The sequence below is a fragment of the Phaethon aethereus genome (genome assembly GCF_964289735.1).
Source record: "Phaethon aethereus genome assembly, chromosome: 4".
In the NCBI taxonomy this organism is placed as follows: Eukaryota; Metazoa; Chordata; class Aves; order Phaethontiformes; family Phaethontidae; genus Phaethon; species Phaethon aethereus.
Genome location: NC_138578.1, coordinates 1,781,583 through 1,795,369, shown reverse-complemented (window position 1 = coordinate 1,795,369; position 13,787 = coordinate 1,781,583). Strand labels below are relative to the sequence as shown.

The 13,787-nt window shown below is 46.6% G+C and overlaps 1 protein-coding gene across 1 annotated transcript in view; it reads right to left on the bottom strand.

The window, feature by feature from the left end:
* Window positions 1-1,894: 1,894 nt before the first annotated feature.
* Window positions 1,895-13,787, bottom strand: part of ADAMTS3 (ADAM metallopeptidase with thrombospondin type 1 motif 3) — a gene marked incomplete at its 5' end in the record, with an annotated part of 126,031 nt that continues 114,138 nt past the window's right edge. Inside the window, 7 exons of the mRNA XM_081999422.1 lie at window positions 1,895-2,631; window positions 7,463-7,580; window positions 8,299-8,506; window positions 8,775-8,907; window positions 9,648-9,813; window positions 10,428-10,591; window positions 12,235-12,315. Of these exons, the coding sequence (XP_081855548.1) occupies window positions 2,054-2,631; window positions 7,463-7,580; window positions 8,299-8,506; window positions 8,775-8,907; window positions 9,648-9,813; window positions 10,428-10,591; window positions 12,235-12,315 (1,448 nt within the window). The 3' untranslated portion in view covers window positions 1,895-2,053. The remainder of the gene's footprint in view (window positions 2,632-7,462; window positions 7,581-8,298; window positions 8,507-8,774; window positions 8,908-9,647; window positions 9,814-10,427; window positions 10,592-12,234; window positions 12,316-13,787) is intronic.

Here is a 13,787-nt window from a genome sequence, read left to right as displayed (position 1 = left end):
GGGATTGTCTCTCCCATCTGTTCGATACCACCTTCTTGGACCTTCAAAAGCTTTGCAGAAAGGTAGCAGCGTTTCTTTAGAGGTGTCGAGTCGATACTTGAGTGGGTTAGACTACGCACATCACGACGCAAGATGCGTCTTGCACGGCGCGACTCTAGACTTCCTCGGACAGGATTAACCTACCTACATTCTCCAGTACTTTAAAAGTCTTCCGACGACACGTTTCATCCTTATTTCTTCCTAGGGATTCCGTATAATCCCTACTGATGTTTCTAGAATTTAGTCTTTGGGGTCCTAATCTACTTTTATAGCATCGTAGAGGTACATATTCACCGTTCTTTTAAACGGGTTGATCACGAGGACTTTTCACGGGGAAGCAAAAATTGCACGTGAAACTTTAATAACCTATTTAGAATTCAAAGATGCCTGTAATAAAGAACTGGCATAAGACTTTTGGGGGTTTTTTTTTTGAAGAATAAGATCAACAATTTCTCTACAGTAGTTTAGTTAGCTTAAATTTCTGTTCTACCCATACGCCATAGCATGTACAGGGATCTAATTACATCTCGCTATTTTATCTTGGCAAAAAGAATAGTCAACTGCCCTTAGTGTAAATATTTAGTACATAAAATACTATCAAGAAATCAACTTTTAATAAATATCTTTACTTCTCGATCCTATATACAAGTACTTTACAGCAACACACAGGAGAGAGTGCGAACGGGTGGACTGTGAACAAGATGCTTATTGACATAAATTACTAGTACATTATTGCAGTCAGATGCATTGTGGTTGTGGAGATTTTGAGGTGAACCATCCTGAAAAATAAATACCTCTCTCACCTTTAAATCAATGCTTCCAGTAGGAAGAAAAAAAAAAAAAAAAAAAAATCTATTTTAAGTCTTGCCACAGCTATTTCTCGTTAGCGCCTACTCGACCTCTGCGATGCTTTTTCAGCCTCAGAAATAACAAACAGACCATCTGGAAAACAGAACTCATTTTTGACTCGTGAACATTACAGTACTTACAGTATATACACGGTTTCCTACACTGGTCTGACCTCTTCGGCAGAAGGAGACTTAAGGGACGGCGCTGCTGCTCCTAAGCTGACGCGACGCCTGCTCGGCGTAGGCCGCGCGCGCGTCGGCGTTCATTTCGCAGGCACGTAAAATGGCTTCTCCAACCCGTGACCGGAATTACGCTGAAGTTTCTAAACCTGCTTTTTCTGGGCGGGTGGCTGTAAGTACACTCATACCTTTAGGTTCGCCCTTTCTTCCCCCCCCGCCCCCAGCCCCTATTTCGAAAGAAAGCATCGCATTGTTGGTACTCAAACCCCCTCCTTTCCTAGTGTCAGTAGATGTAATTCATTTGAAAATGGAACTCCTCCTTTTATGATAATGCTGCTTTAAAAATCAACTCTTGGAACGTAAATAAGGCAGTACTCGATGGCAGGCACCTAGCGATTGTCCAGAATGCAACGTAGGTAAACAGTTGTCTGACAGCACAAAACTCTTAAAAATAATACTGATTTTCTGCAATATACAGTATTTACACAACAGCTGCAAATCTGCTCAGACAATATCCGTTTATATAGATAAATTAGCAAAACAAGTCTTACGGATTCAGATGTTCCATCGCAAAAGTATTTTGTATACTGTAAACGTTTGGTACCTCTTGAAGTGGGGTGTTTTCTACACGTGAGTGTTTAGAACCAAAAATAATGAGGCGAGTGCTGAGGGCAGGGCCACTTTTCTGTGCTAGAGCATGACCGATGCCCTCGGCAACTTCTGCTCACTGCTAGGAATATTCTTTGGTGCTTTGCTCCGACGCGTTCAAGCTAGCCAGATAACGCAGTATGGGAGGAGGACGGGAGCAACTAGAAAGTGAACCAGCACTTCTTGTTCTTTGTATTTACAAGGAAAACGAGTTGATGACCTGCAGTGTCCCGCCTGTGGAAAGCAGCGTGCACCATAGTGTCCGGAAGTAAGGAAATTAAACCCAAAGCGCCAAGCCAAGCCTCTTTCAACGGCTATCCTCCACGAGGCGTTCACCTTCATCTTTCCACAGCGGAGGACCTCAAAGGCCATCTCTTCTCAAGGTGCTTCTCGCTCTTCCTTGAGGTCCTCGATGGAGAAGGAGCCCCCACGGTGGCGTTATCAGCTGGCACCACAGGAAGAGCGGCTGCCAACGCAAGGGCATTACGAGGACCGAGATTGCTGCTGTTGGCGGGTGACGGGTGTAGCAAAGGAAACAGCCTAGAGGTCTTCCTTGCCTGAGGAGCTCTCCATGGCGGAAATTCAGCACCTTGGGGCTTGGTGTTGGACGGGGAGACGTGCGTATCTGCGTCCTCTTCTGCAAAAGGAAGCCTGCCCAGAGAACTTGTCCCAGGCAGGAACTGTGCGTAGCGGGGCACCAGAGGTGTCGGCACCACCAAAGCCCTAGGCAGATCGCTCCGATCAAACATCACTTCTTCTTCGGTTTCAGCAGCTTCGGCAAGGAAGGGTGGCGGGAGGGTGCTGCTGCGCTTGCTGCAGGACTCGCAGCACAGCTTGTTGTAGCCAGGGATGGAACAGTAACGGGCAAGCACTTCCATTTGACAGAAGATAGATTTGTCTCCCATACACGGCTCATCTGCAAAACAAATGCAATGGTGACTGTAAACCTAGGGAAGGGCACTGAAATGCCCGGACAGCGATTAGACGGGCACTGATAAAAGTTCTGCCTATGTTTCATAAACGACGGGCTACTCTGACAGGCAACCTTCATCTCCCTGACAGAACTCGCCGCCACCCTAATAAAAATAAGCCTTGTTGGGAGCCAAAGAAATCGGCGATCGCTTTGAAACTGTCAGCTTCCGCGCACACCAGAAGCGAAGAGCTGTCGAAAGGCATGTTGTATTTGCACGGGGCCACAAACACCCGTTTCCAGTGCTAACCTCCCAGAGCTCCCACGTACCGGGCCAGATGTACCTCCACCGACCCCAAATCGCCTTCGTTTCTAGCCTGAGGACATTGTCTGTCAACAGTACTACACAGGATGAAATCTTCCCTTGAAGAAAATAAAGCCCAAGCAATATCTCTCCAAGATACCTTTTATATGACGTCTTAAAATAAAATGTTATAGTTGCATAAAGCTCTCTTTGGATAAAGTCTGAGTTTTTTAGTGCCGTAACCGTAACGGCAGAACTGATGGAAAGCTTTTAACTGATAGGTCAGGTGTAAGATGCCTTGAGGTGACCTGTGTGGCATTCCTTTCAGTCTGGGAAAAGATCTTAAAGAGGTCAAAGATCTATTCGAGATCCCCAAAATGTCAATGTTTGTTTGAGCATTCGCTGGACGTTTGCTCCACAACTAGAGATGCAGCGGTCACGGTGGACAAAACTGGTAGAGGGGGAAGCAGTAACACAAGGAGTCAGAAGAAAAATGAAGCTTTGATACTGAGCTAAGAGCACATCAGTACTCGGGCCCCTTCAGACCGTCCCATGAGCTCAAAGGTGAAGTCCTAAGTTTTACTGTTACCCCGACAAACGCTGAGAGTGAGTAACGCTCATGAGTTGCTGGCACTGTTGAGAGTTTCTCTTCCTTCTCTTTCTAGTCTGACTCTACCAAGGTACCAGCTCCCTGGGTAGTTTGGAATTCTGTATGGGAATGTGAGTTTAAATTACATCATCACTCTCATTTCACAGAAAAAGTCAAATTCTCAGTTAGTAACCGAGGAGAGCTGCCTCAACGCTCTTCAGAAGAGCACCTTGCTATTTTAAAGTCAACGCATTTGTAGGCAGAGATGGGTCATGTCCCAGAGACATCTACCGGGACCCTCAAAACAGACCACGCGTTTCAGTGTCACGTTCCAGCCCAATCCGTCTCTCTCCCACGGAGGACTCAGCCCAGCGACTGAGACTCTTGAGAAACGCGGGGCATCTGGGTCTTCCCTCAGGCTCCTAAATGGGGGGCTAAGGCCCTGGCGGCACTCCAGAATCAGACCCGGAACCTACAGACACGTAACTCTTCACAGGCCATAAAACGGGCGGTGGGGACAAAGGAGGAGCTTGGTGCATTCAGCAACTATTCAAATGCTTCGGGGAGAGACCAGCAAAAACTTTCCAATAGCAGAATTTTCCTAAGATATCACAGCAGGCTGGAAATGGTATTGATGGGATTTTACCTAAAATAGAAGTATGCAAAATTATAACATGAAAAGCCAGAAGTTAAGCCCAGCTACTGAGAAGATCCGTTCCACGCCTGGTTCTCCATTCACAGTTAGCAATTATGGAGTCAACATTTTAATGAGCAACAGATGGCATGTGACACCACTTATTAAGCTCTGAAATTAAACTTAGCTTTCTGTAGCGTGGTATTTTTTCACCTGCGTACAAATGCTGCCTCGCCACATGTCAACAGTACGTTAGGCAACCAATTTTTCCTATTTTAAAGTATTAACTATAGCCCAACCTCTCGATCGGTGTAGATCAGCTTAATTCCACTGACCTCGGTAAAATTACACACACGTACATCAGTGGGGTTTTGGGACGCTGTTTATAAATAGCAAATTATATGACTGCGGCATGTGAAATGAAAATTTTCCTTGCTCCTAATCCTGACGTGCTTCCTTGGATAGATGCTTGTTGGTTCTTAGCAAACCTACCATTACATCTGCAGCTTTGCATGGGAATACACGTACTCCAGGAAGGTGCTTTAAGACTATTTTCAGCAGGAATTTAGCATGGGAAATTCAAGGGCTACATTTATAATCCATCTACGCTAGAAAAGCTAGTATTGAAACACAAATCTTTGCATCATGTGTAGAACAGTCGTTATGCTTCTGTGTAAATGAAAGCACCTGATCTGGAAAATCATGGCGGTCATCTTGTTAGCACACTGCGATTTATGGCAGCATGTATGTCAAAGTAAACAGTATCACCTACAGTAACAACCCAAAAAAGAACGTACCAATTATTTGTGCCTTTCCACAGTGACAATGTGTCTTATTTGATCCTTTTCTCTCATGGTTCATTGTTGTGGTACCGGCTGGGGATGGTTTAGATGTCGTGACCAAAACGATAGTGCAAAGATTTGGTTTTGTACTTAGCTACTTTCAGTACGTGCCGTAAGTACAATCTTGCAGCTGTATACTCACATAATCCCTCTTTTTTTATTTTTTAGGTTAATTCTGCACAACCTAGTCAACCACTTCCTATTCAGTATGTAAGTGCTTGTATCCTTCCGCCGACGTTCACGGTAAAAATTCTCCTTCCCACAATCTGTTACTTGCTTCGCGGTAACTAAGAGTAGAAGACACAAGAAAGCGTATTGGCTCCCTAGGGAATCTTTAGCAGATGAAGCTGCTAGAATATACTTTCAATCAACTAAACGCTTCTCACATTAGATTTTACAGCTCTTACAGAAGGCGTCGCTGTAACTCTACGTACAGTGCTTGCTGACAGCATCCCACCGAGAAATCTCGCCGAAAGTTGGTCTTTAGGGACTAAAATTCAAAACAACACGTGCTTTCTTCTCCATTCTGTGTCTTGTGTTGCAACGCAGGGGTGGCTCATGTAAAGACTCTTCAAGGGTCTGTTCTATACACGGTCTTACGGGGAGCTCTGCTACTTGTTCAAGTACCACAAAGTCCCTTCTTCTAATCTGGCTCAGCCAGAGGAACATGACTACTGCTCAGATTATTGCTGAAGGACGAAATCCTGCCTCCTGTTCCCTTCTAATCACAGAGACGTATAAAGTTTAAGTGAAATATCTACGGGAGGCGTCCTCATTCCTCCACGCTACGAGACTCGGCTCCACCGAGGCGCGTGGTGGAAGAGCTGGTGGCTCTTCCCCCGTAGGCACGCCTACGTTCTTTCAGGAGGTGGAAGGGACATGCTAATATGCCACATAGCGCCAAAGAAATCACGCCAGCTGCGGCAAGTGTTCACGACAGCTCCAGTAAGATTAAACTCTCAGCCATCTTGCAGGTAGGTAGTAAATCATTTGTCAAAACCACCTGGCAGAGATTAGTGTTTGGCTAAGTCTAAAGCCCTGAAAATCAGAACAGCAATCAAGGCTATACAGATTTACCAGGGAAGGAATGCCACGCATGACCGTGCATAAAGCGTTTATCTACAGAAATAACACAGAACGTGGCAGGAACGGCACCAGAAAAGTGCGGTGAAAAAGAGAGACCGTTTGGTCTGACAGAATACTGCCAGCTCCTTATTGCTTGGCAAAAGTTATGGCCCAAAACCCCGAGTGGAGCAGAAAGGTTTGAGCTCGAAGAGCGAGACAGACCTCTCACTCTCTGACACACTCTCACGCGGAGAAAAAAAATCGCGTGCTCCTTAACTTTGAAAGGTGGGAACTGAACACTGGCCATTCAAGAAAATCCCGACTGATGCTTCAAGTACAGATTCTTTAAGGTGATGCTTAAAGCACAAGATCAAAACTACTTGAATAGTTTTGCGAAGATGTAGACCTTACTTCTTTGAGTTTTGGCAATATTTTTATCACCGGTGAAAAATAGCATTTTAGATCTTGTACTTGCTTACAGAGTCACAGATAGTGGTTTGCTCCCACCTAGTGGGTACCACGTTTTATGGCTCTTCGTTGCGCCCAGAACTGTCCTCTGCTCTGAGTTCTTTCACTGGCAGAAAACAAGTAAGAGCAAAAGCAGACACCTTTACCGGACTTGTGCGCAGCAGTTAGAGTCACTCTGTGGGAAAACACACCGCTGTTTAAAAAAACAAACAAACAAACCAACCTCAAACCTTACAGAGTCATGGACTCAAAGCAAGAAAGGCTCTGTTGTCATAAAAAATCTGTTTAAAAAATTCTATGAGAACAAAGTAATGAGATTCCCAGGAACCTTACTAACGCTCTGCGGTTCCGTTTTTATATATATATATGTTGTTTTTTTTTTTTCAATTTCCTCAGTTGGCAGGCTTGTAAAACTAATCCCGGGATTTAGAGGTCGAGCGGGGTTTCCTTTGGATTGACCTTCACCTCTAGGACAAATTTTTGCAAATGCAACTTAGGCTAACAGGTTTGAACCCCCATTTTCAGCATGTTTACACGAGAGACCCCGGTGTGCGAGAAGCACACGTCACCTGGAGCCACGATATCAGTCCCGTGCTGGACTCAACAGCAGGGTGCCTTTAGCTGGAAAAAGGTGGGAGAATCTCCGAGGAAGGGTGCATTTCCTAGAGATGAATGGTGTTGCGTGGTTGTCACCTGGAATATCGTTAAAATACAGGACAGGTCTGGTGTGCACACTACCTGTTTACAAGCATAGGCTCTGCCTTCTCTTAGCGACCTGTACGCATTAACAGGGGGATTTCGCAGAAAGTTACGATTTTATTTAGACCTAAATACAGGTCTTCTATATTTCACCGGAGTTCACTCGAGGATGAAATCCCTACCCAGCACTGTGTGTCGCCCTCACCTACTGCAGTCATTCTAAGGCGTTCTCTTACCGTTACAGGGAGCCAGTTTACAAACCCTCAGGGACTCTGGCTTTTCTCCGTCGCACCGGTCACCAGCACGGCACGTGATCGGCCGGGTCTCGGTTCCCTCCCCGCAGGTCACAGAACACTGCGAAACAGAACCAAGACAATTCAGGACATTCAGCTTTCACAGCCACGTGCAAGAATTAACGTGCCTAAAATAGCCCAAGGCTGGCTTTCAGGTCAGGCTATACATTCCAGCAATTTGTTCTGAAAGTAGACTTAGTGAAGGCTGAGGTTATGGAGAAATACGCAGAGGAGAAGGGTGGTATTTTCCTTGGTGCTTGCTTTCTGTAATGTTACATTTATTATTCGAGCACGTTATAAATATTCCTACTTATTCCTCCTGTAACTGATACCTGATCTTGAGAATTGAACGTAAAGAGAACACAAAGCGCAGGGAAAACTCGGTGTTCGCCGAGTCAGCTGGTTGTTCCCAAGTCATGAGAACACCACCAACACGTGCAGAAACCGTGATTCCAAAACATGGAAGCTGGTAAAAGATGTCGGGCTATTCTCGGAAGCGGGGAGGGGAAGAGGTTGAAAACGTGGAGAAAAACAAGCGAAACGTCAACATTTGTTTTGCGGGACTGCGTGTCTGATGCTGCCAGTATTTTCCGTGCCGGTTTCTGGGGAAGTCTGGAGAGCTACAGAAGCCCGTGAAGCCGGGAGGGGTTATCTGCCGCCGACTCTCAGGGTTTGGAAGACTGCCCGATGCGGCCCGGAGTGCTCGGCTCGGGCACGGATCTGACTTCAGAGGCAAGATAGGTCAGCAAAGGTACGTTACTCACTCGCTGCGCGCCTACCTCAGACCAGGGCCCGGCTTTCCACTGCGCGGGGCACGGTACCCGGTTGCACGGCCTGCGGCTCTCGGGGCGATCTCCGCTACAGTACTTGAAGTGGACGGAGCGGTTTGCGCCATCGGGAAGGGGCTGAATGCACCGCACGGTACGGATCTGGTAGCCTGCATTCCCACAGGTTTTTGTGCAGTATTCCCACTCATCTGCTGCCCAGCTGGGAAGGAGAAAGGAGCGAGACACCATCACAACTTTTACCGATTATCCACGCTGCTGCCAGGTCAGGCAGCCCTTAGTACACAGCATTTTCGTGATGAGCCGCTCAGTAAGATCAGTAAACTTTCTCAGACGGGTAGAAAAACCCATCCGTAACGCTGGAACTCCAGCCTAGAAAGCTGCCAGCGTCCCACCAAATTGGGCCTGGGTTAACTTCCACACCTACCGCAAGGAGCAATCGTTCACATCTTTTTGCGAGACGTACTTACAGAGGCTGCGTGCATTCTTGAAGGTTGCACATCCTACGAATGGGCTTCGGCTTTTTGCTGGCTTCGCAGAAGCTGCGATGAACCATTTTGTTATCGCTTTTCCTGCGGCACCCGTATTTGGTGTACTGGAACCCTGGGAAATATTCCAGAAGAATCAGGAAAAACAGGTCCTTGTTAGAATCTGTGGTTTATATGTAAGTTTTATGGCCTGTTAAATGGGTTTACGTGACAGACATTTAAGAAGTTTTTAAACATGCTCACATCTTGTTCAACTGTGGGGCACAGCGTTCCGTGGGTGCTGTTTGTAACGTGACACTGTGATAGGCTTTTAAGGCCAGAAAGGGATAGTTACAGCCCCCAGTCTAACCTCTGCGTTACGCACACATCATGGCATAGAGAGGGGAGAAATCACCGCCTTCGCATCAAGCAGCAGGTCCCTGGCTAAGCTGGAAATGAACCCAAGTCTCATTACAGCGTTTCTGCTACCAGAACGCATCACCCGCTCGACCGCTGTATGTAAGAGTTAAAGTTATTTTGACATTTGCACGCCCCATTCTTTGCGCGAGAGGAACGTACGTACCGTAAGTAAAGCGAACGCTCAGCAGCAGAAACGCCTTGAGTCTGCACTTCCCAAGTGGCTTTAGGTACTCAGTTTAAACGCCTAAAAAGGACTTTTTCTTCCCAGGCTGGAAGCGTGACGCTTCTGAATAATTGGGCACTTAAGATATTTTAAGCTTGGGCATCCAAAATCACAAGCTGCTTTTAAAAAAGGAAGGCCAAGATTTCTCAAGCTTTTACTTCCCCCCACCTCCTACTTCTCCACTTTGGGTAACTTGGCATTCATCACTGGAAGGTGCTACATCAGCTGCTTACCTCCACCACAGGGTTTGGAGCACTGCGACCAACTCTTCAACGCCCACTCAAAAGTATCTATGTCTTCCTGCAGGACGTTGTTGCTGTTGATAGTCGGTACCGAATCCTCGTGAATGATGTATTTGTAAGTCAGGCTAGATCTTGTGTCATTCTCCCGAGGGATGATCTATGTAATCAAACGTAAACAGTGGTACAAAACCAGAGCTATTATTTATTCCTTTGCAAAGTAAAGAAACCGAGGCCTGGCTCTTCGGGCAAACATGGAAACTGCTAGTTAACTCACCGGGGGGAAAAAAAATACTTGGGTTTTGTCTTCACAGTGAGAACTAACGCCGGTAAGATCAACAGGGAGCCATTTAAAATGAGATCCATTGCTAGGCTAGCATTCTAAGGTGGCCAAGTAGGACACCGTCACCCAGGATGAAAGGGTGGTGTGGCCACACTTTTGCTCGGCTAAAGAGCAGGGCCGCTCTCGGCCGCGGTTTGCCATGCGGTGCCCTTTTCTGGTCTACTGAAAGCGTCCCACTGACGTCCGACAACGCGACACTGGGCTTCTGACGGACGTACGACCACAGCATGAGCGGGCAGCAGTTTACTGGACGACAGCTACCGAGGGGCTACCGGCTAAAGGGCTTCGGGCTACCGGCCGTCTCACGCGGCCGTGCCTTTCCGAGAGGCATTACACAGCAGTGTTTTATCTCGGCACAAGCCCCACGCTGGCCGTGCGCTTTTTATAAAGGACAAACCCACCGCGTTCCCACTGCTCGACGCGTAACCTACCAGCACAACCACCGCGTCGTGCAAGGGCCCGTCGGTGTGCAGCGTTTCTATGTCGTCTTCTATGTTGTACTCCCACTCCACGCCCAGGTCGATGAAAGAGCGGGATCTGGCCTCCTCCCCTTTCCCGTTGAGAATATAGTGTCCGGTAGCCTGGTTCTTGATCGCTAGAAGGATTGAAAACAGCGGCAGTCGTGCCTCCCATCATACCAACACCGATCACGGCGGCTTACGTGACACCTGACAGGAGATACTACCGAAGGCCTTTTGCAAACACCCGACGCGCTGTGGATGCGCTGGCTCGGGGAGCGGCCCTCCAAGGCCACCTCACGCAGCCTCCAAGTCGCGGTTTGTCGGTAGATGCGTTGGCGTATCGGCTGCGATTCCGTACCTCCTCACCCACGCGGATTAGACACAGATACGGGACGAGAGACAGACCGAAGCCCCGCCGGCTATGCCATGTGCACGCTTCCCGCGCTAGCTCAGCTCCCAAGAAGCATGGGTTAATAATTAATGGCGCGGGACTCGGGTCTCATCTTCAGAATCACCCCTCTTCCTTATCGGCCTAAGACCAAAATCAGGGTTACCGGGAAAGCCTGTTAGCGTAACAGGCACCTCAGCAGACTTCAAGTGCGTTTCTTGTAGGAAAATGACCCACTGTTTCATCACGTTCTAGTTTCTTTTGTGGACATACGCGTGCACTGGACGCTAAAAATCAGTAAGCAAGTTGCTGAGGCATTTGAACCCCTGGGAAACCATTTGGTTTTGGGCTCCTGCACCACACCTCAGAAGTCACCTACTCTGGAGACGATTACTATGATGCTCCAGTTAGAAGCCGATACATTAGAAATCTGAAAGATGGACTCTCATTTCTTCTTTTCTGCAACTTTTTCCAACGCACCATAAAAAGTGAGGAAAAAAAAAAAAGGTGTGCGGAAATCCTGCAAGTTCCTGCGATTACAGCAATCCAAATGCGGGAGCTCGGCAGTACCCACCGAGTAGCTTCATGAAGCCGCTTGCTGCCAAAGCAAAGCTAAGCTTCTTTGAGAGTTACTACCAGGCTACGCTTGGTCCGAAATGAAGCTCTTGGACCTCAAAAGCCAAGTTTCCCCCTTTGACATTGTCTCAGTTGAAACAATTGCAGCTTTTTTTTTCCACCCCCCTTCCCCTTTCCTATTCCTACTCCTTTTCAGTCACTAATCCAACTCTGTCTGAAGGGTTTACAGCTCAGGCACTGCCCTAGCACATGAGGAGCTGATTTAAAGGCCGTTCAAATCCATGGAAGATCTCGCCCCTCTCCTGTGAGCTAAAAATCCCTTAAGTGTTAGAAAATGGTAAGCAGTAAGATACAAATTGATTGATGACGGCATAAACTGTCCTGCGTGAGAAAAACCTGAGATGAAACGGACTGCAAATATATCACAAATTCCCCAATCTTCTTTCCATTAAAATAGCTGTTGCTTACAGTCTGCAGCAAACAAGAACAATTAAAAATACTGAATTTGATTCACGTAATAAAGCAACACGGTTTCTACCCTGGCAGTGCCCATTTAAATGTGAGCGATGACAATCTTTTATTAGTAAACATGCAAATTGGGATCAGTTTAGTATTTTGAAGAATTCAAATGAGAAGTAAATGCTTGTTTGCTGAGCTTATGCCGTAGGACTCGGCCCTTAACATGCAATTTTGAACGCACGTCTTTACCCCCAACATTTGAATTTGGTTATCGCATTTCTCAGGTTCTTCTGCATGACTGCCCCGTGCTTCTCGTCATGCCTCAAAGCCAAACCTGAGGAGAGAAACACTTACCAAGAAAGTGAGGAGAAGCCTCGTCTTCTTGGATAAACACATGTCGAGCACCAGGAGGGATATCAAACATCTTAAGGTACCCTTTGGCATGTGTAGTAGTCAACGGAGAAAGCAGAGGTGGAAAGAAAAAGTAACAGCCGTGGTTAGGAGCGCACTACCTGATCCAGCTGCTACTTGCAGAAGAGGGCATCCGTCATCAACTGCGAAGCAGCGTCAGAAAGAAACCGAACAAATAGTTTTGTAACGTACTTGACAGGACCTCCTAGGGTTTATTCTCTTTCAGGGAGAGAAACCAGTTACAAACCTATTTGTCGCTTGGCCAGCTGCACTGCTATAGACCGTATCAATTAATAACTCAGGCAAAAATATGTTTCCTATGCTCCTCAGCGTACCAGGGGAGAAACACAAGTCTTCCTGAATTTTTTTGTCCAGATCGCTCATCAGCCAGGCTGTTAGATTTGAGTTTACTTGCTGCCTTGTTAGATGTTAATGCCTTAAGTGTGTCTGCTTACTTCTGCGACCTCGAAGACCGGAGACAGGTGGGCGCAGTACGGAGCGTATTGTCGCTACACATCAGAAAAGGCTTGTCTGTACGGAAGTTAACCCAAACGATTTACAACTCTGAATGTCAAGCGCATCATCTAAATTGCTACTGCTGAAGTGATGGGGCCGAATTCAACTCTCTACAGCTAAAAGTAAAAAGCTGTTCCTAGGAAAGTTTTTCTTATTTGAAATTTCAATTATTTATCTGTCCAAGCCACAGGTAATTAGCGTGACGTGAAGGAAGCACTGTCATTAGGAAGACTAACACCCCTCTTAGGGACCTGTCAACAGGTATTGCTATATCGAGTTTTAAACAAGAGCATCGTAAGCCCTCTGCGTGCACGGTATTGTCATATTTGTACTATTTTCTCTTTAACAACTGCAGATTTAATTGTGACAAATCTCTGGAGATCCCTTTTTTAAGAGTTGAGTAAGTTTCTCTCTGTTTTGTACTCTGCTACGCAATCTTCCCGACTAATCCTGCCCTGCTAAGGAAGCAGTGCAGATGTGACAAAAGTTTTATTACTCCTGCATTGCAAAGACAAGATGTAGCGTTTCATCCTGGGGATTCTGGGACTGACGAATGCATCGGTAGCTGGTCACGCGCCTGACGTACTACAGTTCCTTGGAAAATCTAAGTGAAGAAAAAGAAGAGCTACGAGTATGTAAATTCACGGTCTTTGACCGCGCAAACAGCATTTGCCAATCTTCTCACTGATCGCCTTTCGAGCATACGAAACATAAAGCTTTTGCCTGATTTAGCGTTAGATCTATCGATGTCTGGACGGAGACGAGAATTGCAGCAAGAACTCTCGAGTTGCCGCGGATGCCTCTCCTTCTGCAAGCGTTTGACACTTACCCAGCGTATTTTTAGACTCCTTTGTTTCAGAAAGGGAAATATTGCGAGCTCCTTTGGGCAACGTAAATGCTCCTCTCGTCTTCCCTTAAATAGAACGTCTGTAATTAGTGCTATGGGAGCCAAGACTTATTATTTCATTGACTACGTTTGT